Source organism: Anas acuta, chromosome 14 (genome assembly GCF_963932015.1).
Source record: "Anas acuta chromosome 14, bAnaAcu1.1, whole genome shotgun sequence".
In the NCBI taxonomy this organism is placed as follows: Eukaryota; Metazoa; Chordata; class Aves; order Anseriformes; family Anatidae; genus Anas; species Anas acuta.
In genome coordinates, this window is record NC_088992.1 from 4,394,253 (window position 1) to 4,421,840 (window position 27,588).

General features: G+C 39.8%; 1 protein-coding gene and 1 long non-coding RNA gene across 5 annotated transcripts in view; one reads left to right on the plus strand and one right to left on the minus strand.

Annotated features, from left to right (window-relative positions):
* SPOCK1 (SPARC (osteonectin), cwcv and kazal like domains proteoglycan 1) overlaps positions 1 to 27,352 on the plus strand; it is a 286,277-nt gene extending 258,925 nt beyond the window's left edge. Inside the window, exons 7-11 of the mRNA XM_068698036.1 lie at positions 9,481 to 9,597; positions 16,427 to 16,648; positions 17,237 to 17,299; positions 21,990 to 22,127; positions 23,163 to 27,352. Of these exons, the coding sequence (XP_068554137.1) occupies positions 9,481 to 9,597; positions 16,427 to 16,648; positions 17,237 to 17,299; positions 21,990 to 22,127; positions 23,163 to 23,353 (731 nt within the window). The 3' untranslated portion in view covers positions 23,354 to 27,352. The remainder of the gene's footprint in view (positions 1 to 9,480; positions 9,598 to 16,426; positions 16,649 to 17,236; positions 17,300 to 21,989; positions 22,128 to 23,162) is intronic.
* LOC137864175 (uncharacterized) lies at positions 3,830 to 10,899 on the minus strand. 4 transcript variants are annotated; one of them, XR_011101354.1, is made up of 4 exons: positions 9,295 to 9,486; positions 8,511 to 9,171; positions 6,166 to 6,629; positions 3,830 to 5,432 (listed from the first exon to the last, which is right to left on the minus strand). It is a non-coding gene; the product is annotated as an uncharacterized lncRNA (long non-coding RNA). The 4 variants fall into 4 exon arrangements; XR_011101352.1 differs by lacking the exon at positions 3,830 to 5,432 and having other exon boundaries at positions 5,465 to 6,629; XR_011101355.1 differs by lacking the exons at positions 3,830 to 5,432; positions 9,295 to 9,486 and adding an exon at positions 10,649 to 10,899 and having other exon boundaries at positions 5,467 to 6,629; positions 8,511 to 8,694.
* Positions 27,353 to 27,588: the final 236 nt, after the last annotated feature.

Sequence of the window (27,588 nt, forward strand, 5' to 3'; positions counted from 1 at the left end):
ACCAGCAAGTAAGTACCTAGGCCTGAAGAAAGGGGTCTACTTTCCAGCCAGGCTTTTCTTCTTTTCTATGCTTTTTTTTTTTTTTTTTTTGCTCACAGACTTGTCTGTGCTTTGGGGAGATGATAATAATTGCTTCTACAAAGGCTTACAAGTACCCTACAATACACTCTGTCAGCCTGGCTGCTTTCAAAGCTTTCTCAGCCACAGTTCCAATTCTGTCATATTATTTTTAAATAAATTCCTCTCACACAAGCCATTTTTATCCTTTTCAGAATTGCTCGGCTTACTGTTTTCATAATGCCACGGGATGGTTTTGATCTCACTCACCTCCTTTTCTTTGGTTGTTAAATATTTTAATAGTGCAAATATTTCAAAAAAAATCAGGATGTTTTCAATAAATCATATCCTTGAATACACAAAATTCAATCCTCTCTCTAAAAGACTTTAACATACACAAATGCATATGAAGAGCTGAGAAAAAAAAAATGACATTTTTTTAAATGATTCTTTAAAATATGTATTCGTAGAAGATTTTTGAAACTACATTCCATACTTCTTGAACTTATTGATTCCCCCAGCACCTAACTGGCCAGGCGCTCATTACTATGTTCACCTCATACTTTTCCTTATACTGTTAAAAGAAATAACATGGCTATAGGAGGTACATATCATGGTAGGTAAACAACAGTCAGTAGGGTTTTGAGCCTTTTTCTATATACAGTCTTCCCTGACACACAGTTCAGCTTAGCTGTCTTCTTTTTCAACCCAGAGTTAGCTTTGGGCTTTTGCAGCACCCCAGCTCTTCAGTTGAGGAGCAGAGACCATAGTGGTGGAAGCATCAGTTCAGCCAGGTTTGTTAAAAACCTGGTGTGTTAAAAACTGAGCCTCACGAAGTTTGGGAAGGGAAGAGGTCCTCCATCATTTCCCACACAGCTAAGGTCCCATCATTTGGGAAGTTTTCCCGTTGCTCACACCACTGGAGGCAGTTTCCTACCCAGAAACCAAGCCCCTGTTTGCAGTGCACCTCATTCACCTTCAGTGAGAATTATGTTTCTGAATGCCTTTGTTACGGTGATGTATTTGAGCATGGATGAACCAACCCAGGCAAATGTTTGCTAGTGTATTGATAGCAGTTCACTCCTGGGAAGCTAATGGTATTTCACTGGTGTAAAACTGGTTCTAATAAAAAAAACATTCAGATCTAAAATCCATTCAAATTTGATTTTCAAAATTTATTGTATTTCCTTAAGTAAAATTACTCCTTCAATTGGTTGTTTCATACTGCCCTGAACACTGTGTAACTGCTGTGTATTTCATGGCTAAATGTACGCATTTCTTGACTTTGCAAGGTGCAATAGTGCAGAGAGAGTTCTGATTTCCTTCTAGGGGATCTTTGCAATCCACTGGGGAGCTGTGTTGTCTCGTTTGCACTTTCTTACTGAATTTCAATCAGTTTTCCTAACCATTTGCTGTAAGAATTCCCATGGGACATCTTCAAATGGACCCCATGCTGTCCAGCAGCTCCTCATTTTCTCTTCTTGGGTTGTCTGCGTTTTCTCATTTGAGAATAATTCATCACATGACAACGTTTTTCATTAATGATGCCCTGGTGGTATCAGATGCAGTAACATTCAGTAGGGAACATAGAAAATAAATACAAGGATATACACAGTATAAAATAAAAATAAACTGTTGTGCAAAAAAGTTAATGAGGGGGAAAAATAGTTTCTCCTGGCATACGCTGACTCAGGAGTATGTCTCCATCCTGCTTAAGTGTGGACAAATTGGATTTATCTTTCACTCTGCAAAGGTCCCTGAGGAAGCCAGTAAAGATGGTGGGCTCCAGTAAAATTGAAGTGAACCTCCTCAGTTGCTTCTATGTTTTCTTGTATGAAAAAACAGTGTAACCTTTTTAAGTGCCTAGCAAAGATGAGCTTCCCAGGGTTTTCACAATTAATGCAAGCACAAAAGGAACTAGCATTAAGTACTATGAAAGCAGATGTACGCTTTGCCTACAGCTTTAGAGAGCGACCTTTGTAGCTCTCAATCTTTGTTTATGCAGTTCTCACTGAGCTTTGTGTTTTAAATGTACCGTTTTAAGGAAGGTTCAGATCAAAGCCTGTTTCGTCTTCACAATAACTCAGCTGCTCCTGTAATCATCTCAAAGTCTGAACTGCAGGATCTTGGCATCTGCTGCTGTATTTATAAGATGAGGCAAAACAAGTGACAGAAGGATCAGAGGTGGTTATCAGCACAGGTGTCATCCCTGTGGAAGAATAGCCACCGGATGCCAAAAACGCAGTGCAACAAATATATCCATGTAGAACTTTGCCATGAAACAGTGATCATAGGAGGAATTTTCAATAAAATACCTTCATTTTTGAACCATTAAGGCATGTTTGTTATGCAGTATCTTTCCTTATAGCACTACTAAGTACTCTATTCCCATCTATTTTATAAATATTATTGGCATAATACTTCATTTTTTATTGTTTGAAGACGTTGCCTGAGGGCTCAGTGAAATGAGCAAATTAGAACATTGCCTCTTTTAATGAAGAACAGTGAAATATTTGTGAAGATAATTATTTCCAGAATTGCATCACCAAAATATCTCAGACAAAACACTTGGAGTCATCTACAAGTCACATACACATGGGTATGTTTATATGCATGTGTGTGTGCTTGCATTTGGAGTGGACAGTTAGCACAACACTGAATTTATCTTGATATTTACTTTCAAATGAGCTCTTGCAGCAGCAGTTTTTGGGGCACACTGTGTGTTTTGCATGACTGTGAGCAGATCCACTCTGATGCATAAAAGCTGATAGAATCTTTTCTTACTTTAGTTTTAAGCCTGTTGCGATAATCCACACACATTTAGAAGCAATTACAGCAGGGTGAAATAAGTTGTTGACTCACCTAGAAGAGAGAAAATGTAGAGATGTTTATCAGAGACAGCATGATTAAAATTGTCATATTTTCTTTTTGTACAAAGAATAATAATATAAAAATTATACGGAAGATGCCCATTATCTTCTGCACTATAATACATTTATATCAAAATTGATTAAATAGTGTTATTACAGTGTTTAAAATATGTGCATTTTACCATATTACTTTGGACCTGATTGTCATTTTAGATAGTCTTCAAAAATGCAAAAACATTTTTTTTCTTCTGAATTATTGAAACCATGTCTGTCCTAATTCTAACTGGAGGAATGTAACATCAATACCAGACAATGTCATTCTGGTTTGTGTTGTATTTCACAATACATATTTTAATCAAAACTAAATGGGCTTGTCCTCCAGGCTTATAGGACAAATGACTGAACTCCTTGTTACAACTAATATGTCTTACAAATACAGCTCTGGTTTTTCTGCTTGTGAGACAAACAGCAATCGAGGCCAGTTTCCACGGTATTTTATGGAAATAATTATTTCCACAAGGCTAGTAGCCCGTGACTACTCCCACCTACTCCCTCTTGCTGCTCAGGGTACACCGTGTCTAAAATTTCAGACTTTGAGTTAAGATGAGCTCTCTTGCAGTATTCTCAATTTCTTACGTACATTATGTGTCTGGTCCCCTTACCAAAACACGTTAGTTCTGCTCCACATCAGGAAGTTTGCATATTTTAAAGCAGGAGATTTAAAATTAGTGATTTTTCTATGCTGAATTCTGCAACGTCAGTTTTCCTTTGTATGGAAGGGGCACTAACCTCAGTGGTTAAATATGCCTTTTTAAAGCTTTTATTTTGTTTCTTTTTTAAATTTCTCTGCATTTGCAGGTGTTTTTTGTTGTTGTTTGTTGTTTTTTTTCTTATTCAGTACAGATACAGTTGAAACTAGCCTAGCTCTCAAGGAACATTCCCAGGCTGCACTTTGGCATCCAGGAATTAGGGAATTTGCTTCTCAGTCTTTACCTAAGAGACTATTTAATATTGTAAAACAATAATAACCAGTCTGTCCACATTTAATTGGTAAAAATATAGTACTGCTTGTCTGAATGATGACAGTAATAACCGTAATGATATAGTATCAGATACATGCTGGATAGATGACTGATAACAGAAATCAAATGATATAAAACAGGTTATGCACATTCTGTGAGTCTGGTCATATAGCTTGCTTATTGTGAAATACAGAGTCACGTAGCACTGTAACTTTTTTCTGGACAACATGGACTTCTTGCTTGTCACACAAGTACCAGAGCAGTATGGCAGCAAGCTAGACATTAAAAGTCATGTACTTCCTAGGCACTAAGTTTTGTTTAGAGTTACCTGCCATGTGAATTATAAGGCTTGTTTTGTAAGTGGCTGGAGATTTTACAATGTTGTGTTGCTAGGCTGGAGTAGAAACGGGATGTGAGAGAATGTTCAATATTGGTTTAATCTTGTCCTTCTACAAGTTCAGTTTTAATGGTGATTTGTGGCACTGCATACTTTTGAGAGTCCCTCCCTGAAAGAATAAAATTAAACATTATATTGTTAATTTTCACCACCAATGTATATAGAGTAGTATCTGTAGAGATGGAAAAGTCCATAATGGAAGCATGCCTATAAAAACCCAAGCTTTTACAGCATGCTAATGGCTTTCCATCAGGTCACATTAATGTTTTCTGCTTGGTGAAAATAGGTATTTAGCAACAGTGCTAGTTTGTTAGGAATAAATAACTGCTGGACCAATTGCTTCACCCTTGGGAATAAATCTGCACTTTCAGTGTTCGCTATTAAATCACTTCTGCAGGGTGATTCGTAATGGCTGCAGATTCAGATCTGAGGAAGTTGGTCGGATCCAGCAGCAAATGCATCCTCCTGCTGCATTCACATTGCCTTTACTCAAAGAAGTGGCAGATTCTGCTCCTGGTTGTAGTCCCACTGCTGTGTCAGGTATGGAGCACTGCTGTCTGTGACATCTGGCAGTCCGGATGTTCACCAAACTGCCTTGCTGTTCCCCTGTGGAAAAGCAGCAATACCGACCTGCCACGTGAGGGGAAGTCATGGGCTACGCAACTGATGTGTCGAAGCACATCAGCAGTGAAGGATCCAGGAATTAGCATTACATGGGGACCTGCTACCGACAGGCTGTAAGGCAGAACTGACAGTGATGTCAATAAAATAATGAAGATAAACTCTAGTGGTTTTTCCCATTTTAAAAGGTGTAGGGAATGAATTGAAGCCAACTTCTCTTATCTCAAAGAAAATGCATGCAGCAGTGAAAATGTGTATTTGCATATGTTTGCACTTCTGTCTTTCTCACAGCAGTAGATTTTAAAATGGGTGTTGACAGAAGACTGGACAGACTTCAGTTTCTAGAGAGGGTTATGAAGAGTTGCTTCCCTTGGTGTTTCTCTTCATTCCAGATTTTTTAATAAGTGCTTCAAGTCATGCCAATATCCATCTTGTTTGCAACCTACGTATTCTCTCCTTATAGATCTGCAAATAGCAAGGGACCCATTATCACATCTCTTCCTCCTACAACCCTATTCTTCTCATCTGAGAAATGCTACTTGAAACTTCTATTAATAGTAAAAAAGTACATTTGCCCTGTATTTTTCACAAAGAGGGTTCTTAAAAATGCTTTATAACTTAAATTGATGCAAATGTATATGTGAGGAACTTAGATCTGGGGCTCTTCAGGCCTCTGTTTCCTAATTGCTTGGTAACTAATGGGCTCTACCACCAGAAATAAACTATTATTAAGTGCTGGTTCCTAGATATTCAGCTGGAGGCTGGGCCTTGCTTTATCTGCGTCAAATTCATGCCTTCTAAATGAAGTGTCTAAAATATTTTGTCCCAAAATGAACAAACTGTGGATGATTAGAGACTTCTGAAATTACTCAAATAAAATTAATAGAAAAGAATGCAGTTCCATTAGGTAGAAAGGCAGGAACTTTTCAGTCGTGCATGGTAGCATTAAAATAAAATTTAATAAAAGAAATGGAAAATAATATTTCTACTTTAATGTGCAGGAGAAAGTAAGGAGGAGGATATGAGATACCTGAATAGAAATTTAACTGAATTTTGCATTAAATTTTTGCAGTCTTATAAATGAATTTATTATTCACCACATAGGAACAGAAGTCAGTTCCTGTTTTACTCATGAAACGGCACTCTGCTGAAGAAAGGCTGAGAGAAAGTCCTGAGAGAACTTCAAAGTAATACTCACCGTTGAGTCATCCATAAATGACATGCTCAAGTAATATCTGTTATGCAAAAAACAAACCTTCTCCAGCATACAGAAAAGTCTGGTACTGGACTGCCTGTCCAGTCATGCCTCAGAGCAAATTCCAAAGGAAATCTGCAGCGTTTTAGGTACTTTGCAAACTTGTCAGTGAAAACAAGAGAAAGCATCATCCAGGGTCCAGTTTTAAAGGCCTGGACCTTTTTAAAGGTGAGTGAATGAGGCAGTCTTCGAGGAAGCTACAGCATAGAAGAGGCTGAAAGTCTGTTCTTCCTCCATCAAAATCAAGAGAAGTATTGTTACTGGATGACAGGAGGATGCAGAGGTCCCATGCATTTGAGCAGCTGCAGGATGTTACCGAGCTGACGTAGGGCATGAATTACAGCACTTGGGTAATGGTGGAGAGCTGATGTAAACAGGTCTGCACGTACATGGTAAAAGCTGGATCTCTACACAGCATTGTAGACAAGAAAAAGAAAATAAAATTACTTAGTTGTGAATGGCATTTTACAGATCTCGATAGGCTGGACTATACAGAGAAATTGTTTCAAGTCTGATTTACCATTAATTAATCTATTTCTTTCCCACTTGGCACTGTGCACTCAGTCCTGTTTTCAATTGCTATTTAAAAGCATGGATCCAAATTACCTCAGTCAGAGCAGTTTAAACCAAATGGCCACTTTGCAAGATTTATTTTGCAGACATTGTTTTTTCTGTCTGCCCGGTGCTGGGGGGGCCTGGGGAGGAGGCGAGCCTGGTGCTCTGCACTGGCAGGGTGGCAGTGCGATTTTGAGAGGTAATACAAGAGCCTTTTGACTTGCCACTTTCAGAGGTGTAAAGAGTTGTCTTCATGTTTGGAAGCACACAAATACAAAGAAAGAAAATAACCATGGAGGGAATTTCCTTTGTTTTTTTTTTTTTCCCTGTGATTTGCTGACTTAATTCTGTGAAACTCAGTATGCGTCTACATAAGGCACGAGGGTGTCTGCAAAGCACAGGAATGAGTGTTCATAGTCCAGAGTTTCCTAGAGATGTCATGTGCCACAGTAAATATTTAATAAATTTCAGGTTTGCATAAGAAAACTGTGTTACTCGTTTCTTAGACAGCTGAATCCTCTTTTTTCACCCACCTGCTATAATCCATAGTCAAAGCTCTGTTTATATGTGCAGTTTTGACTGGAGATACATTTGTGAGATATTCTGAGCATATGGATAACCTGTCACATATGAGGTATTGTCTAAACAATACTTACTTGTTATGCACTATATTTCCCTCTTTTCCTTTATAAAATTGACTTTCAAAGGACAAGACTGTTACTTGTCAGAAGGGAAGAAAAGATCCTGACTACTTTTAACTTTGAAAGATGACATGATTATCACTGCGTTCTTTCTCAAAAAACACTTTTGAAGACAAGTGATTGAAAAGAAGACTATTGTGGCTTCTCATCTTGCCATAGTATCCTAATGATATTTTGAGTTATGCCTGATGGAAATCAGGTGTTGACAATTCAAGAAGGCATGCAGGAACAGCATTTCCCATCCCGTTCAGTCTCCTTCACTTGTATGTGTATACAGATGCTAGACTTCTGTTGAAATCAGCGCAAGATAGAAATTTCCTTATCTTGATGGATCTAAATTCACAAACTCAGAAATCATTCATGCCTGTCTAGAGCTAGTTCATTCCTGAATACTTATTATCTCTAAATTTACCCACATCTCACACCTTCAGGCAGCATCTCCTGATGGGGGCTTGTTACAGGCAGGATGGTGCAATTTGTTCTGCTATTGCTTGTGTTGTGATTTTTCTTGGATAAAAGATTTTGTTCGTAAGTAACAGCCAAGAAAATACAGCAATGTGAGATGTTCCTGACAGGAAAGATGGCATGATGACCTCAAAAATCCTATTACTTAATGACTTTTGTCTTAACTTGCAGAGATAAAGTAGTATAAAAGGAGTAAAATATGTTAACAGATGGAAGAAAATAAAGTGATAAGCTTTTTCAGTAATGTAAGCCACATTGCAGTTAATACTGCATTGTCTTCCCTTTCTTGTATATGAATTGTTGGTGGTTTTTTCTTTTAAATCGATTTGTAAGACCTAGTTTTTCCCTACCTGGACTCTGCCTCAGTGGGATAATGATCTTAGTATTTTCCTCTTTAATAAAAAAATCTATCAAACTCTTTCAGCATTACAGAAAAATAGGAAAACCTCTTTTTCTCACCCACCAAATATGCTAAACTACTTTCCACTTAGAAAAAGCTATAATGTCCCATTTTTAACTCCAGAGTTATTTCTGACCCCAAAAAAATGAGGACAAACCAATACTCACCACAGCAATGAGATGTGAGTTTCACTTGGGAGGACGAGCTGTGGGACTCGATTCTTCTTCAGGAAGGTGGAGGGAGGAATATAATCAGGTGCAACGAATTGGAGAGGACTTATTGTGGCTTGCCTTGTGAAGGATATCTGCCTCTGTGGCATAAAATCTTGTACTGCATTCCAAGAAATGTCATCTAAAATGTAGAATGAGTGCACAGCAGGAATAATAGAATTGTCTGAGCATGTGAATTTTAAACACTAAATATTATACAGAAATAAGAATATTTTTTCTGACAGAAACTGGTGACTTATTCAGATTTTTTCCTTAAAAATATTTGCTTAGGCTGGACATTAATCTCTTGGCAGAAATTTCTGGGAAAAAAATTTCTCAGTAAAAATTTATACGAAAAGAGCTGTTTTACCCAGCTGACAAAATGGAACTGACAGCCATCAGAGGTGGCAAAGTCTCATTTACAGTTGAGCTAGAACAGCATGACAGCTTTCTTTTATATGTATATAAAGAAATATATGTATTTCCTATAACTGTGATAATGGCCTTATACTAAGCCAAATGTGGTTATAAATTATTCCTAGCATCTTGTTCAAGTAGTATGCCCAGGCAAGTAGGTCCCTCCTCCATATCTGGTTGACTGATATTTTCCTCTGAAATCCTGAAAGGTGAAAACATTTCGGTAAAATAGTCACGTAGTTCTAATGGAAAATCTGCAGATAGATCATGTGGCACTCTGGCCATCACATGTCAGCTACCAAGGACATACCCAAGTAAAACTTACAGTTCGTAATAATTTCCATTTTCTTTTTAACTTGCATCCTTTTCCCTAACCTCCTCTGTTACTTCAGGGTCCTTAATGAGAAGGAGTTCACAACCATAAATAAATAGTATTTTTCTTGCAGAATATCTGGTGAAAGCTGTTTTGCTGGTACTCTTGACTCATTCCAGTGATTTTTTCTTCTTCTAGCTTGCACAGACAAAGAATTGAGGAGTCTTGCTTCACGACTAAAAGACTGGTTCGGTGCTCTTCACGAGGATGCAAACCGTGTCATCAAGCCGACAAGCTCGGAGACAGCACAAGGCAGTAAGAAAACACCTTTCCAGTTGAATGTTGAGTGTTGCAGGCAGCTTCCCAGCCTGGGAGAGCTAAGCACAGCTGTTAGTGCCACAATGTCATGTCAAGCAGGTGCCAGCAAGTAAGCAATTACACAGGGGAGCTGATCCTGCAAATAAATAGCTGCACCGTTTTCTGAAGGAGTTGCAGTCCTTCTGTGCTCTCTCTCTGGCCTAAGCTACTCTAAAAACTGGCAGCCAGGGAGACCTTTACAAGTTAGCCAGGCAAATAACTGAGTCTAAAGTCACAAAGTTCACATCTATACTAGCAAATAAAGTCACTCAGGGACTTTTGTCAAGCCCTGAGGTCAGCGGCATGACATAGTTCGTGTCTGTACAGTAGTCTCCATGACCCTCCAAATCAGTGTGGCTGCACCCAGATCACTTCTTGGAGGTGGACAGTGGTCTGTGCTTGCCCCCAAGTCCAGGCCAAGCATTTTCTGACCCGAAGTCATGAACCAAAAACACAGCATACAAGCAAAGAGAAAATTAAGCTAACATTGCAAAAGACTCGCTTCAGATTTTATTTTACAATTTCTTTCTAATGCCTTTTATAAGAGGTAGAACAATGAAAACATCCACACTATAGCCCCAGAGCTGGAATAGTGAAGTGGTATGGAAAGCTGGAATCTGTTGTGTCTCAGGTATTTAATAATGCCATCTTTGCTTCCTTTGATTCTTTTTTCTCCCTTTTTTTCTTAATTGTACAGTCTTTGTACAATTATTTAAAAAAAAAAAAAAAAAAGAAAAGAAAAGAAAGAAAGGAAGAAAGAAAGTGAACGGCTTAGAGGACATTTACTCTCTGTGGGTTAAGCTAACATGACTGATTTTGATGTCATTTACCCACCAGGGAGGGGAAAGATTCAGATAACAGCAGCAAAAGAGGTCATCTTCATCAGAGAGCAGATGCGAATTTATTTTCTGTAAGGACTCATTAATCCTTTTAAACAGCGTGTCCCAAACCACACGGGCCCTGGGTTGCAAAGTAGGATGCACAAGTTTCATTTAGGTGTGTGACTCACCTTCACTTCACTGTCCTCATTCTCTGGGGAGAGCTGCTCAGAACTGGGGTCCACACACATACGTTATGTGAAGGAAGGCTGCTGCTCCCTTTTACTTCTTTTTTGACCTGATTTCTCTGTAGCATGATGCTGGAGAGCCAAAACGTGTAGCCCATCTGTGGGATGGAGCTGACCCAGCACATCAGGATGGACATTTCCTGCTGGTCCATGTCTGCACTGCCACTCTTCTGCCACTTTCAAGCTTGTGTAGCAATAAATTGCCTCTTCCTAAAAAGACAGAATATACCCCAGGCTATAATGCTTAAAACTATAAGCAAACTTCATTAATGCCAAGTACTTCTATCTTAAAAGTATGTAATACAACAAGCCACATTCTCTGTAAACTTTTTCATATGTTCTTTACTTACAAAGTATCCACAGGAAAGTCAGTATCTTTAAAAGCATATGTCCTACACACTGCTTAGCTATTCTTATGCAAAGGAAGCTGAACCATAACACAAAAAGAAACTTTCTGTGGAGCTAATCATGGCTTCAAATTGTGAATTCCCTTCAGCCCCCGTGACAGAAAGCACCAGAAATATAAAACTTTTTTCTGGAGTCCCCCATGCCCAGAATCACGTGAAATCTTGTTTCATCAGATCCTCAAAAAGAAGTTTTCATGCAGATACCTGTGAGCTGCTCATGAGGAGCTTACCAAAGGGCAAAGACTAAATTCATTCCTAAGGATGGTGGGATTTTTGCTGAAGCAATTTCAGTAAGAAAAGCATTCCTGGTAATTCTGCAGTGTTTGCTCTGATTCATAGAGGAGCTGTTATCTCTTTTTAGTTCAGTTTGATTCCTGGCAGCTTTTGTATGAAAGGCTGCCTTGATGATCTTAAACACTTGATCTCAACAATGTTCATTTTTAGATTGTTGACTTAGTTTGGCACATTTTCTTATTTTCTCTGTGTCAGGAGAAAAAAAGAAAAAAAAGAAGGGAAAGGAAAGAAACTTTATGAGTTAAGATGTCCGAATCATTTCTAAATGCCACAAAACTTAAGCTTGTTTTTCTTTTTAAGAAATTGCAACAGTATGCATGAATTGGTCTGCATGTACCAAATTCTGCAGCTCTGGTTCTCTCTGATAGCACTGCAAATACACACTAAATAAGGACAGTAGGGTTTTGCTTCCTCTAACTTCAGCTTCAAACATTTGTAAGAATAAAATGGGGCTCAAAATCCAAAACAAAGTTCACATACCAAACTGAAAAAAAATATATATATTTGTGTGAATCCTGGACACAAATGCAAACAGGACATAGGCGGCTCTGGAAATATGCTCTGATGTACCCATTGCCTTTTTTTTTTTTGCTCTGCATGTATTCTCCTCCTCAGTAGGCTGATCACTTCATTAAGCTGAGCAAGCTTGGTTAAGCTTGTAGAGTCTTGAAAGGCATATACATCCTCAAAATAATCCATTTTGGGTATGCCCCTGTGGCAGTAAAAGGAACAGATGGTGGGATGTGATGACTAAGATGCCTCGGACACATCAGCTGTCTAGAGAAGGTGTTCCAGCAGAGATTTCTCTATGCTACATTAAATTTTCAAGATGTTACTGTAAGTGTAAATAAGCTCTTTGAGTGTATTAAGTTCACCCCCAGGTGAAGAAAAAAGAAGTACATTTTTGTCTTCTTTTTTTACTCTGCTGAAAGGGAAGGGATAAGGGCAAGTCATTGTGCTTCAAATCTCAAACCTTCATTCAATGTGCTATCCGTGAGATCCTAACAAAGCACCACAGTCCAGGAACTCTTTCTTCCACAGTCTTTGTACAATTATAAAATCCTTAATAAATAATATTAGTAACTCAGGGACATGCTTTGAAACAAGAAATAATAAAACTAATTAAGTACTAAGATCAGATTCAAATTGCTCCTGAGTCTGTTGGTAATTCATAACATCCCCATGTTATATCTGGATAGTCTCTTTAGTTGGAGTGGGAGTTGTTTTTCGTGTACCAGAGATCTATGCAATATAAAGGCGCTTTTCTGGGGAGCGTTTCTTTTCCTCCTTTCTTTATGTTAAGTGATGGGGGAAATTAGGTTAATTATTCCCCTGTTAATTTAATTGTAGTATACTTTAATAAAATAAATCTTGCTTATGTAAGTCAACTCTTGAAGAGAGGGAAAATAATTTTGTGTGCCAGAAGGTGTGTTTATTTTTAATTATGATTTTCACTTACAGTTTTTTTCCTAATTTAATTCCATTTTAATTCAGAGAAGGTGGAATGTTTTAGGCATTAAAGGGATATTTAGACTTTCACATGTAGGTCACCAGTTTGAATTCCTTACAGATCCGTAGCGACTGAACATTGTTAGGACGTCAAACAGCTGTCAGTGGGAGTGAGAAATGTGATGGTCTCAATCCAGGTCGCTGTGACCAGGTGTCCAGATGAGAGCAACCACCACCACAATTGACACTAATTGGCATCTGTGTTGGCAGCATCCGCTCAGGAGCCAAGAGCAGGAGGGATATGAAGCCTGCACCCTTCTCTTGCTTCTCACCGTAGGTCCTGCAGGGCTGAGCTGATGCATAGAAAGATGCAGGAAAGATCTCACTGAGGCTGCTGCTAAGCCAGGTCTGCTGTGCTGGAGTTCCAGCCTACTAACCAAGCACTACATTCATTACAAATGACAGTATGCAGTTTATTTCATCCAACATGTTGTGTCGTATTTGTAAGCGAGTACATCATAAGACTCCAAAACTGAGTTAATTCATTTAAGATCATTTGGCCTCACCTAGTCTGATGGGAGCACAGTGACCTCCCAGTGAAGCTAGGTAAGCCCTGAGAACCATCTTCCCTCAGCTGCCCTGGTTGCACAATAAAGTCAGAGCCTGCACTGCGCTCTCTGTCCACCCGTTGCTTTCATTCCTGTTGCTGTGTGCAGAGAACATCCAGCATTGCTGGGCTTGGACTGCAGAAGCAAGACTGCACAAGGTGATTTATGGGTGGTAGCTTTTACCAGGAGATGATATGAAGTGGAAGTAGATGCTACTATTCACTTTCAAACACATACTGAAGGGTGATTAAAGAATTAGGCTTTTTGCTGATATTAACCATTTGGCTAAGGGCTTTCCATTGCACCTGCTGCCGTAATATTTAACGACTTCCAGGCCACATTGTCTAATATGCAGCACTGCTTAATTGCACAGCCTCTTAATAAACCTAATCTGCAACTCTGGTTGCAATAGTGAAAGCTCCCTTGTTTATAAGAAATTCCGATCAAGACTCTTCATCTAATGTAATTAACTGTCTTCGTAAGTGACCTTTCATGATTGTATCTTGCATTCAAGCCCTGATGGTATGTCACACAGCAGCTTCGTATTCAGATCAGTCACTATCTTGTGATCTGCTCAGACAGCTCAGTGCTGGGGGCACGCTGCTGTTGTATCACTGAGTGCATGTTGTACACACAGATAAAGACTTCCCAGCAGGGAGGAAAACAAGACTCAAAATAATCCACAGGCGCTGTCAGGGGCAAGTTCTTGCCAGGATCTCTTCCTCCCTGCATTGATCCTTGCCAGTTAGATGACCTTTAGAGAGTCGCAGGGCTAAGCAACACATGCCATGCTGAACTGGTTGCACAGCAGACCTTTCAGTTATTCACTTAAGCAGCAGTAAGTGCCACAACATGGCATAAAGACCATCACCAGAGATGGCATCCATGCAGGAAAAACGCTGCCAACAGAACCCAGCTATTTCTCCCCAGAAACTGTTAAGCTGGGCTAGTTGAATCACGTATTGATCCCAGCTCCACCATGCAACTGAGTATCATCACCTCTTGCCTGTTCGTCTGCTTTTAATGTGTCCCATGGAGGGGAATCAGGTGCAGCATGCACCCCACACAAGGCAGGAGTCACCACACCAACCCTGCGCCTTCGAGCTCTGCAAAAGCAAAGTTGAGGATTGCGAAGTCATTTCTCTCAACAAGGGATTGCAGAATGACCAAGTCCTGCTCGCCTTCTTCAGATGAATAAAATAATTGAAGTGAATAGTCCTAATTGCTTCAGCAAGGCAGGCAGGCTTCCTCCCTACCTCTATTCATACAGCCTTTTTCTTTTTCACTGTGCTCAAACTCGATTAGATAACATTAGGGGAGATAACGGCACAAAAATGTGATGAAATGTTCAGCATGATCTCTCTCTTCGCTGCCTAAGCTGCCTCTAGCCCTGAGGAAATGGTGTTAGCCTCTTCCTTTCTTTGAGAAACATGTATTATGAATGACATAAACCTTCCCATTAGTTAACCCTTCTGATTGTTCCTCCATGTCACTGACAACCTTCAGCTGCAGTTGCATACAAAAAGCACAGCTTCCAGCACAAAGCACTGCCCTCCCTTGGATTAATGCTTAAAATAGCAGGTAGGCTGCAGAGCCTGGACAAACTGTCAGCGTGATTCCAGCAACATCTTAGGTTTCACTTTAACAAAGCAGCATCTAGAAATGGGACTTGACACTTACAGCACATAAGGCTAAGCTTGACCTCTTTCAATGAAAGATGCAACAAAAGGAAAAAGCCCATCAGGCTTCTCCACGTGGCTGTAGCAGAACAAATAGTGCACGGGCAGGCTTATCATGCAGCTGAAGCAACGTGAGCACATGGTGCTGGGGCAGGAGATTCAGGTACCCTCTGTATATGTAAATCCACAGCTAATGTATGCATGTTCCTGAGTCCTTGTTGGAACTGAGATCCTTATTCTCAGATTTATTAGCACAAATGTACTCTCTTGCATCATAAATAATTTGGAAATTAGTCCTTGTTTGTACCAAGCACTGAAAAATGCAGTGACAGTACGGACTAATAATGCACTGTCTTGTTTGTAAAAGAAGGCAATGCCTCTGTTTTTGTGGGAACTGCAAAATACAGGCACATGCATCTCATGTACATTGTGGGTATCCATATGCATGACTTGGTCTTCCTGTGGTATCACTGCTGTTGCAGTCTTTTAAGGATTTGTGCTATTAAGATGAGTGATGACGATGATTTCCAAAGTACTAGAAGAGCAGAATCCTCTTTTGCTGCACTATCCTGGAGCAGGCAAGGACAAATAATGCTGATCACGTGTACAGGAGCATGTGCAGGTCTCTGGAGCACGCAGCTGAAACACTGCCATTCTTCAGGGGGGAGTCAAGTGAGAGAGATGCTTCCTCCCTTCATACCGCTGACCCTCCACAACAGTACGTGATCCAGATCAAAGCTTCTCGTTGTCCACCACGGGAGGCAGGGCTTTGAAGAGTGAAAAGCTGGGCTGAGAAGTAGAAGGTGAGAGCATGTGAGGAAAGAATTTGATCAGGGAACCAGAAACAGGCCTTGGAAACAGGATTTAAATTGCATTTGGACTCAGCCTAGTTTGAAAAATGAGTGGAGGCAGATCTCATCACATTTCATTTTTTGGAGAATAAGGCCAACACCCTTGGACTGAGGACAGGGGGGGAAAAAAAGAAATGTATGTGTGGTGTTTTTTGAGTAGAAGTAACTTTGAATTACAGTAATCAGCAACAAATCTCAGCCCTCTCTACCCTGCAGCTCCTAAAGCATAGGAGTAGTGCTCCTTTCTGCCACCATGCTTGGGTGTTAAGCTTTACTGAATCAGTTCAGCCTGAGAATTTTGTTCTGTTTTGGACAAATCCAGTTAATGTTCAGAGTCCAGCCAAAAAGAAAAAAAAAAAAATAGAATGGCTTCAGCTTATCAATGATTCCTGTGCTGGTATTCAGCTGGGGATATTTGCCTGTCTTCTTGCAGGATTTGACACCAGCATCCTACCAATCTGTAAGGATTCCTTAGGCTGGATGTTCAACAAACTTGACATGAACTACGACCTGCTGCTGGATCCCTCAGAGATCAGTGCCATTTATCTTGATAAGTATGAGCCATGTGTCAAGCCTCTCTTCAACTCCTGTGACTCCTTCAAAGATGGAAAGCTTTCCAACAATGAGTGGTGTTACTGCTTCCAGAAGCCAGGTGGTGAGTTGTACAATTTGCGGTACAAAGAGAAGTTGTTTGGGTCTCCCCAAGCTTAAATTTTGATTGATTTGCTTGCAGGGATAGGTTTGTAATCGGTAGTTAGCCACACTACAAAGCTCCTGTCTTTAGCACTGGTGTGAAAAGGGCATTGTGTAACTATGCTTAATGTCACAGATGAACTATATTAGCATCCCTTGATGCAGAAACAAAGCAGTAATAAGTGCCGGCACACAGTCTAGAAGTAAGCTGTAGAAAGCTCAAGAACTTACTCTCTTACTAATGCAGAAATTAGTCTATAAGCAAATCAAAAAGTAGAGAGCTGGCATTATATCAGTTTGGTGAAAAGAAGAAAAACAATTTAACAATGAAACTGGCCCCCAAACACTATCTCAAAGTATGTAGCAATTTTTTATTTTTTTTTAATTAGTAGAGTTAATGACATAAATTTGTTTTGCAGTACAGTACCAGCATATGGCCCTCTTTCGTTCCCAGGTGTACTGTAGTCTACATTTCATGTCAGGAGTGAAGCCAGTCATTAGAGTCTGTCCTGTACCATCTGGAAACTGATTCTCATCCATTATATTTTAGGCCTTCCTTGCCAGAACGAAATGAATAGAATTCAAAAGCTAAGTAGAGGGAAGAGTCTGCTGGGTAAGTTCGATTACTTGCCATTCATTTACTCAACTAATTAAAGCTTCTGTGATTATTGTAACTTTATACGCAGTAATGGTTTTTCAATTAGAGACTAATGTTTTGAATCAGGAATATGCACCATAGAGTATAGGCCTGAAACTATGAAATTAAACAAATCCTGAGATAGCAACATACAGAACAGGTGTCAGCATGGCAATGGGTTCACAACTAATTTACAGCTCTCAAAAATGCAAAGCCTTATCTGAGCAGGGTGTAATATTGCCTTCATCACCTGGGAGGTCAGCACTAAGCACAGAAGTTGCTTCACACTAAAGCCTCCCATTTTTGATGGAAGGTGCCACGGTGAATAGCCAATGGGTTCATATCTTCTTCCAGTCACGGTGCAATGTATATGTGCCTTGGGGGTCACTTTTGCCTAATCCTACTTTAAAGTATAACTGTGTATTCCGTGTATATGACACTCAAACCAAACCTCTTCTCACCAGCATCACGAGCTGTGGCACAGAGAGCGCATGGCAGCTCTGCTGAAATGCATTTCAGGCTTCAGTTTGCTTCTGAAGCTGCTTTTAGGTTGTACTCTGATGTTTCTAGATGCTCATTAGCAGACCCTGTGAATAGCACTTCTGCAAAGCTCCTCTTTACCAAACCCAGAAGCCAGTGCTTTGAACTACAGGTTCAGATACCTTAGAAACAATCCCGGCCTGGATTCTTTGGTTTAAAATGAGAATAAATATTCCCAAAGGCTACAGGGATTATGGTTTAGTTCCATCATCTTTTCATAGCATGTTCGCATAAAGATTAAGATGTTTCAGAGTTGCAGCTCCTGCTGTGCCTAGCAGTGGGAGTGAAGGGAGGATTGATCGCTCAGCTGTGTGTGTGCTACATTCAGTAAACATTTTGCATTTTTGCTCAAACGTGCGTCCTGGTGGAGGAAGCCACTGTGTGCTCTGTCTCATGAGTCTCATGATTTCCAAAGCCACTTGAAAAAATAAGAAGCCCAGTTCCTAATAGATAGCTTTGGCTATCCCATATTTATTTTATGCTTTGCTGTTATTTGCTGCATGCAATAAATGTCATCTAGGTTGAAACATAAGTGGTTTGTTCCAGTGCGTGGGAAAAATAATGACGGTGTTGCAGGTAGTACAACACGCAGGCAGCTGTATGGCATGTCACTGGGATCTGATCACAATAGCAAAATGACAAAGTTGCAGCAGTAACAACAGTCCCTTACCACAAATAACTCCTAGTCAACTGTATTAAAAAAATAAAGGGTAAAAGTGGGTAAGCTCAACAAATCAAGAAGCACCAGGCATAGATTGTTCAATAAGCTAGAAAATATTGAGGAGAAGAGCTCTTTGCTTCACCTGCCTTGAAAGTCTGGCTGCATAATGACACCTCTCTGTGAGGTTTTAATCTGATCTCATGGCTATTTATACAGCAGAGAACAGTGTCTTTTCTCTTGACTGAGTGAAAAGTCATGCAAATGGAAAACCAAACATACACGTGACAAAAATACTGCTTGTAGCAAGAGTAAAGATTGAAAAGAGAGATGAATATTTTCAGAGAAACTAGGCTTTAATTATTCTCTTTCCTTCTCTGTCCCTGACATACAGAGAACAGCATTTACAGTCTGGACAGTGTGCATGAGGAAGATTTCTGTTCACTTGTATCCATTGATAAAAAATGATGACTTTTGATATTTTGTTCTCTATATATTTTTCAACACACATGACAGTTGCAACAAAGTACTTCAAAGCAATTGCCATTAGATATGTTGAATTCGGAGACTTTCAAATAGAGTCTAGCATCCCAGGGGACTGAATTAAAAAGTAAACAGCACTATTCATCTTTTCCTACCAGATTTATCTAGAGTACAATTAACTGCAGAGAGTGTACTTTTAGAGCATACAACTGTGCATCCTGATAATGCTACTCCCACATCACTAAGGTAATAAATTTCTGCTCCCGTCACTATTTTCTTCTATATCAGCCCTGTGAATTCAGCTGGTATAATAGCTAATACAGGGAGCTAGCACTTAATTCTGTCAAGCTTTTACCTGTGTGCTTCACTATCTTTAGCATATAATTATTCTCCCCATGTCCTCTGAGGAAGGGGAGTGTTATATAGATAAGGAAAGAATGCAGAACTAAGAGACCCAGACTTGGATCCATAAAGAGGATATAGATTCAGCAGCGCTGTTCCAGTTTGCAGGGAATAATTAAATACTGTGGGGACAGAGAGAGACAGGGGAAGCATGATTCCCTAGCCCGAGGAAGTCAGTGGGGAGCAACTAAGGCTGTGAAGTGGTGAATAGTGAAGCTGCTCTAGCAGCAGCCCCCACCACAAAGGGCCACACACGTGGGGAAGTGCTGGCTGCACAAGCATAGAAGGGAAGGGAAATGGGAACTCCTTTCTCCTCCCAAACTGCACAGCTGTTCTCAGATGCCCAACCAAATTCTAGAGGGAAATGTCCCTGCTAAGTGCAGTGTTCGGATGCCATGCTCCATACCACCAAAACTTGTAGGCAGAGCTTATTTCTAATGCATGCAGAGGCTGATTTTGTGGGGGGTTACAGGATGAACCATCACTCTATGCAACACTTGCTTCCAGTGATTCTCTGTTGTCACCGGATTATCACCTGCACCTGACACACTGACAAGGATATGCTGCAGTCTTCTCCCTGATGGTTGGCAAACACCGTGACGCTAATGTGCTAAATATTTAAAGTTCCAGTGTCACATACAAATTAGCACAAGTTTCCCCTGCAGAAAGAGAAGTACCTTCCACTCCACACTGTGACCCAAAGTGTGAATCCTTTCCACACATAGTTATCTTGGCAGTGAGCCTGGGCCGTATTTTTTTTTTCTAATCTATGGCTTTTACTGTCAGCATGGAACATTTTAATACCTTACAAGGAAAGCAGTAAAACTATGTGAAAAGGCCTACTTCAAAGAAGGGAAAGGTTGCATTGCCCAAGGAAAAGAGAAAGGATGAGACAATTTAAAATACAGAGACCATTCTCTGCTCACGCTGTGAAGCCACGTAGGTTCCCCTTTTGGTAGTTCCCTGGAGCCAGATGCACAACTGATATAGCAGGGGAGCTCCACCAGCTGAAAATCAGCACTAGAGCACTTTTTCCAAGGTATTGAATTGTCTGATAAACACTTGAAGTGTTTAACAGAGAGAGGCCATGATCACAAATATGAAAGAATACAGAAATAAGGGATCAAACATTCAGCAGTAACTTGCAAAGGTGAATACATGTGCACGATGAACCATTTTTTTTATAAATAGCAAAAATGAGTCTTCAGTAGTCGTCACTGTGCTTTCACTTGCACATGAATATAGTGGTGGTTCCCATAAGCAAACAAACCATAAGACCATGCTTTGAAGTTATTTAAAATACTTTCATTAATGAAAGTAAAGTGGTCTCCAAAACTGATCAGATATATGATTTCTGCTGATGTTCAAAGATTTCTATTCTGATCTTCCATAACTACATTATTGGCATTTAAACACTAGAAAAGTTCTGTAGTACAATGAGTTTGGAAATTCAAGGATTCATTATATATATATATAAATCTGAGATTGACTGACGTCCCCTTTTATGTATTTTCTGTAGAAAATTTCATGGCATTTGGGCAGCACCTTCTCACTCATTTTTTTCTTTGAGAAATGTAGTGGAAATAGACCCTTTGACACATGAATTGTCTGAAGAGATGCAATACACATGGAACTAGTTTAAAAACTTACTGTGTGACCAGTAAATCACAGGTGTCTTTGACAAAGGAGAAAACGCTTTCTCAAAAGTCATTTGAGACAAGAGATTTGGGGCAAGGGTGGGTTTCTGCCATGTTTCAAATTGAAGCAATTGGCAAAGAATGGAAAATGACTGTATTGACCTCCCCTGGGAATAAAGCTAACTAGTCTCAAAGGACAAGAGAGCTTTTCATACTGAAGTACATTTACTGTACCTGCTGAAAGTGGTGGGAACAATAACACGGGTTCCTCCTGAGAGTTTGCCTGTCTGTGGAAGCCAGAAGGAACCACATTCTGCAGGGCTGAACTGTATTGGTATTATTCTGAGATAAATCTTAGGCTTCAAAGCTGAAGACGTAGGGATTTCAGATCCCGTTGTCCCTCTCTGTAAAGCTTATGCATTAGTTCTTCTATGCATGGGAACTCTCAGTAAGGCAGAAGTTGTGCTTGCGATTAATATGAATAGCAAGCAGATGGCAGATACCTTCCAGGGATAATTACAGTGTTGTGGAAAGACTTGTATGATAAACACTGAAGGAGTGCAAATGGAAGGGAAATGAAGAATTAATGAAGTTGGGGTAATATTCCAGTTGGGAAGAAAAGCTTAAAACCCAGAGTTAAATCTGCAAGAGGCTCTTGGGGAATATCAATCATTCAGAGACAGACAAAACCTATCTTTAGTAGCATATGCCTTCACCCTCCATGTGCTATCACAAACATTCATGCACTGTGCAGTGACCAGGGTGCCTGAAAATAGTTAATCATATATAATTTCTGCTCCCCTTTAGGCACCAGATAATCACGAGTACTTCCTTGCCAACATTGTGAAGATCTTCATGTAACTAAGAGACAAGTTCATAACACTCTATACGCCTGCTTGGTTGTATAGAGGCTTGTATCACTGATTATACCTTATATTTTATTCAGGTGCTTTCATCCCACGGTGCAATGAGGAAGGTTATTACAAAGCCACTCAGTGCCACGGCAGCACAGGGCAGTGCTGGTGTGTGGATAAGTACGGGAATGAGATAGCTGGCTCAAGAAAACAAGGGACAGTTAGTTGTGGTGAGTAATGATGGTCTCTCCTCAGATAGCAAAGGAATTAACATCGTTGTAAGCCCTGCCATTGCTGTAAGATGAAGTACGATAACACAAGTGACAACAGGGAAACATAACTACCAGTGTTCAGCGTGCTCCTTTATTTTCCCATTCATATTACAAATGGGCCCATATACACATCTTTGTCCTTTGGGCTGAGGGGCTACAGCAGAGGGAAGCATGCAATAGCCACTGATAAGATGTTTTTGCTGCCAGCTTGGGATATGTAGTCACTGATAATTAAGGCTATGGGACTGCTATACAAGGTTATTAAATGTATTGTTCTGTATACTTTGGAGCACACATTGACAGGAATATCATGAACAATGTCTTTCCAGACAAAGGAAGGCCAATCTGTAAAATTTTATGAATTAGCAATGAAGCCCCAAAATTGCTGACAGTACAATAGTAAACTCGCCAGTTAGCTCTTATACCTACACAAGCAAGATTTTAGTGGTATTGGGTATTAGTGATGGTTGTGGATGCAGCTGTTCTAATTCCAGAAAGAAGAAGAAGAAGAAAAAAAAGAAAGAAAAAAAAAAAGAGTGACCTAGAAGGTCTGGGTTGCCCAGAACTGAATCAGCGGTGTTAGGCTAAATAGGTGTACTTGCAAAGCATGTTTTATGCACTTAAATAAAATCAGTCTGTGGATTATTTTTAGCCTGGTTTGTTTAGTCATGATGCCTTGAAAGTATTCGCAAATGAGTAATTCTTTTCTGGCCTGCATGCATGTGAACTGAGTCAATACTCACCTCAAAATCAGTTGAGCATCTGGGTGTAGGGTAATGCATCATTTTTCAAGCAAGTAAATTTTTTAGAGTAAATTAATATATATATATTTATCCCATTAGAATAAAAACTGAAATTTAGAGTTTTTTTTTCAAGAAGAGCTAAGAGAATTAATTTTAAAAATAACACTGCAAATGGGCTTGAATGGCAAGGGTAGTGAAGAACAAGGGAATGGGATGTGAGGAAATGACTGTTCCCACTTACCTATTTCAGAAGAAGAGCAGGAAACCTCAGGGGATTTTGGCAGTGGTGGATCTGTTGTGTTGCTGGATGATTTGGAAGAGGAACCTGAAGCAGCAAAAAAAGACAAAGAAGGAAAACTGAAGATTCATGTAAGAGCAGCTAATGAAGATGACGAAGATGAAGATGATGATAAGGATGATGAAATTGGCTATATATGGTAGTGCCCATCATTCTGAGGACTCACATTTTGCACAATATTGCAAGTCACATCATATCTCTGCAATTGTATCTGAGAGTACCTGGCACAAATATTCCCTCTCTACTGAGTTTAATTTTGTATGGTCTCTTTAATTTGGAAGACAGCTTTTTCTTTTTCTTTTTTTTCCAGTGAGGACTGTTTGGAATTCAGCTTTTGTTCAGTTGGTTTGGGGGATTTTTGTTCTAATCCACAGGGGCAATGAATTTTGTTTCAAAAACATTTCATGTCTTAATCCTCAATTGCACAGCTTATGAAATATATTGTGTGAAAGAAGAATCACAGAAGGGGCTCAGCAAACTGGCACAAGGTTTAGGAGCCCTTCTCTTGTTATCAAACATAGACAATTGGTATCATAAATTGTTACCTGGATCATATCAGAAACAGTAATTTTTCTTTCATGAAAAAAGAAAAGTAGGCGTCTCCTTCTCTATTCCATATTTGTTGTGTTCTTGTAGGGTAAGTCTCTTTGGATACTGATTTCTGGCTTCCTAGCACCAGGGGCTTAATCCAGAAAGAAACCCTCTGGTTTGGTGCTGATTTTATTCTTACATTCTTTGAGAATGAGTCCAACAGGCTTAGCCCAGCCCACGCTGAAAACCAAACCCACTGGAGCATAGATCAGCTCTCTGACAGCGTTATTTTGGTTAAGCAACATGGCCTTGATCTTGAGAGATGCTGAGAACCTGCAGCTATCACGGACTGAGCCCTGTGGGCAGGGAACAGAGTCCGTCTGACTATCAAAGTGTTTGAGCAAAGAGTGTCATCAATCTATAGCAACATAACTGCCTCCACAGGCATTCTTCAGCTCCTGTCTGACCTCATTTGCACTAAGTGCACTAATGTCACACGGGCAGCCTCTGCTCCCAGCTCACACACCGTGAGTCTGTCTGGTCTTTATTTACTCGAAGCAATCCCTCATTGCAAAGCTGTATAGCTTTCAAAGACACTAACCATCAAAAGTAATAAGCTGTCATTTCTATAATTTAAATGGTTAATATTTATTTGGCCTGTTTAAAATAGCAACTTTAAGTGGGAGTGTTTCAAAATCTTAACTCCTCTGCTCAGTGTGACAAGCTGCACACTCCTAATACACACGTAAAAGAGACTAGTATTAAAACACAATCTGTGACTCCCTCAGCATCATCCCTGTATTTATAGCTCTACAATTGTATCACAGCACACTGACATTAAATTATTTGCTGTGTCCTTTCCCATGGCAGTTCTCTGATGCAAGAATATACTGTGGTGACCTTTCATTATTTTTGCGGTTTTTCAGAAATGCTGCCCATTGATGTCGATGAGTTACAGCAGGAGTGCATTTGGCAGATCGATATTTCTAAAGGGAAAAAAAAGCCTTTTGGTTGTAGATGGCTAGTATATAACTTTGGCTGGGCGGTCTGCACATGCTTTGAGAGCATTCCTGGCTCCCCCTCTGGCTGTGTGACTTGGATGTGTGTTTGTGTGAGTTCTTTGGGTTGTGGCTTTCATGATTAGAGGCTGCCACTTGGTGCTTCTCCTCAAGGTCAGGATCAGTAAATGGTGACCGACCACCAGGGAGGCGTGTGGCAGCCCTTAGCAGTGTGCTAGAGCCAGTTCTCTCGCTGGGAGAAGTTGCAGGAAGGGCCACATTGGTTGGAAGCATTTAATGAAAGCCCTAATCGTGTAAATATTTCAGTGTGGATGCTTACATGACAAGGCATTTTCAAGGTTTCAAACTCAAGGGAAAGACAGCACATGTGAGCTCTTTGCCAGTCCAGCAGGTGGGACTCCCATAGCTTTGAACGTTTTTCTGGGTACCATAATTGAGCTGCTGGGTTGGGAAGCAGCTGTAAGTATTTTAGCAGTGCCCATGATTTGCCTGCGATTTATTTTGCAGAATGAAAAATGTGCTTATTACACAGAGAAATAATTAGACTTTTTTTTTTTTTCCTCTGAATTAATGTTGGCTCTAGATGTGCTGACAGTATGGAGTCAAAAGATATTCCAGAGAATTCCTTTATGCCAGGAAAGCAGGGACATACCGTGCTGGATGGCAGAAGTCACTTTTCCAGAAATGCTGTCCCAGGAGCTCTGGTCCTCACCCCTCTTCAGAGCCAATGCCCACTGAAAAACCTGTTAGGGCTCTGCAGCCCATCTCCCCATCCGTGCAGGACTTCTGCATTCAGATGGGAGTGGAAAAGCAATACAGAAAAGGCAGTCCTTTCACACACCACATGTTGCAGGGGCTCAGGCGTTGTCTCCTCTTTCATTTTCTGTTTCTCTAGATCAATGATCTGGGAACAAATACCAAGCCTGCACACACACACACGTGTACACACAGCCCCACAGGCCTGGGTTCGTGTCGACGCCCCTATCCAGGTGATCATTCAGTTACCTGTTCCAATTGGTCTTCCGAATCCGGGCCAGCATCAGGAAAATACAATTTTATGGGCTATGTTCAGTAGGCTACAGCGATAGCACAGTTTAAAGAGAATGATATCAAATAATAATGTGTCATAGCCTTGTCAGGCAGACGTCAGACAAATGTTTGTGCTTTGAGTGGCAGCTCAGACTGCGGTTTGCTTTGAGCATGTTACCAAGAACTACAAAGCTATTTAACAAAGCCCTTCTGAAATCCACTGGCATTGGTCAGTGGTCAGGGGAACTGCAGGCTATATAAAAATGTGCGTTTGTGTACATTTATATACATATTTGTGTATATATGTATATTTATGTACACTCATATAATGTAGATACATGTGTCCAATCTGAGACATTCCTCTAAGAAGATGCTTTATTTCTTTAAAAGGAACCAGCCACTCTACCAAGAACCAGTTCTTTGTTGGATCAAGCCCCTTCCATTCTTCATGCTTTGTAAAAGATTTAATTTGCTTGCGGCTTAATTGAATTCCTTTCTTTTCTTCTTTTCTTTTATTTTTTTCCTCTTGCTTTTTCTTTTTTCTTTCTATTTTTTTCTTTTTCTTTTTCAAAGCAGAACTTCCCATCTGAATCAAGTCATTGACCTTTCAAATATTTTCTTATTGTGAAAAATGGAATCAGAGTTGTCCCGTTCTTTTAGAGACACAAACCAATTTTTAATCTCATTTTCTTTTCATATTAGAGACTATGAAATACTGTTAGGCATTGCTTTATGGTTCAAGGTGTCCTTTTAACTACTGTGGTTAAATCAAAATCTCCTTGAGTTCAGATTTCAGCACAGTTGGGTTTTTTGGGTCATTACTAGACTTTGCTGTGAACACAAAGAATCCTTTTCCTTTTTTTTGCCCTTTTTAAGCTGTTCCATACTATTATTTTAAACCGTTAGAAATGTTTATTTAATATTTATTCTACAGTTTATATTGAAAATGTAAAGTTTATATTTAAAACAACACTGTTTGTTAGTGAATGCTTCTCTTTGCCTCTCCAGCCTAGTCTGTTAGTCTCAGTGTACATTTCTGGCATGGGAATATTTTGATATTAGAAGTTTTGTAGCATTTTTCCCCTCAAGCAGCAACTGACATAGATCTAAGGTCATCACTCGATACAGACCACCAGATCGCCCGAGCTTAGCTTCCTACATTTGTTGGCTTTTATTGCAGGCCCTTCTGTACGCCATTCAAGTTCCTTTAATACATAGACTGCTTTGTACAGTTACTATACATCAAAAAGCCCTTTCTACAGTAGGTGGTTTTTGGTCTTTTTATACTTTTCTCAATGCTGTTGATGTCCGTTACTGTTAAATGTGTAGATCTGTAAGGAGAGATCCAAATATTATGTGTTTCAGTTTGATGTCCCTACTGTAGATGGATGTAGACTATCATAGTAAGTAGAATTGCATAGTAAATTCTGAATGCTTTTTCCATAAGGAGTTAAGTGGAATGTGAACATTTTGCTATATTTCTTTGGTTAACTGTAAATGCTTAACTGTAGTCTGAAATAGTTGCATTTTTGTCTGTCTCAATAAATTTTAATTTGTCTGCGACTCCTGATTGCCTGTCTTAAATTTTATTAAACTTTGGGGATCAAAAATACAGCAGTACCTTGAGTCAGCATTTAATCATGCATGGAAATGGATGGTCTTTTATATTTGGTTTATACCTTTTACCTCTGTTCAATGTCAGCTGTAATCTGTGAAGTTAATGTAAGGTCTCTAGAAAGCTGTATTTTAAAAGCAGTAATGAAACCAAACTGAAAGCAATAGCTGTACCAAAACCAGAA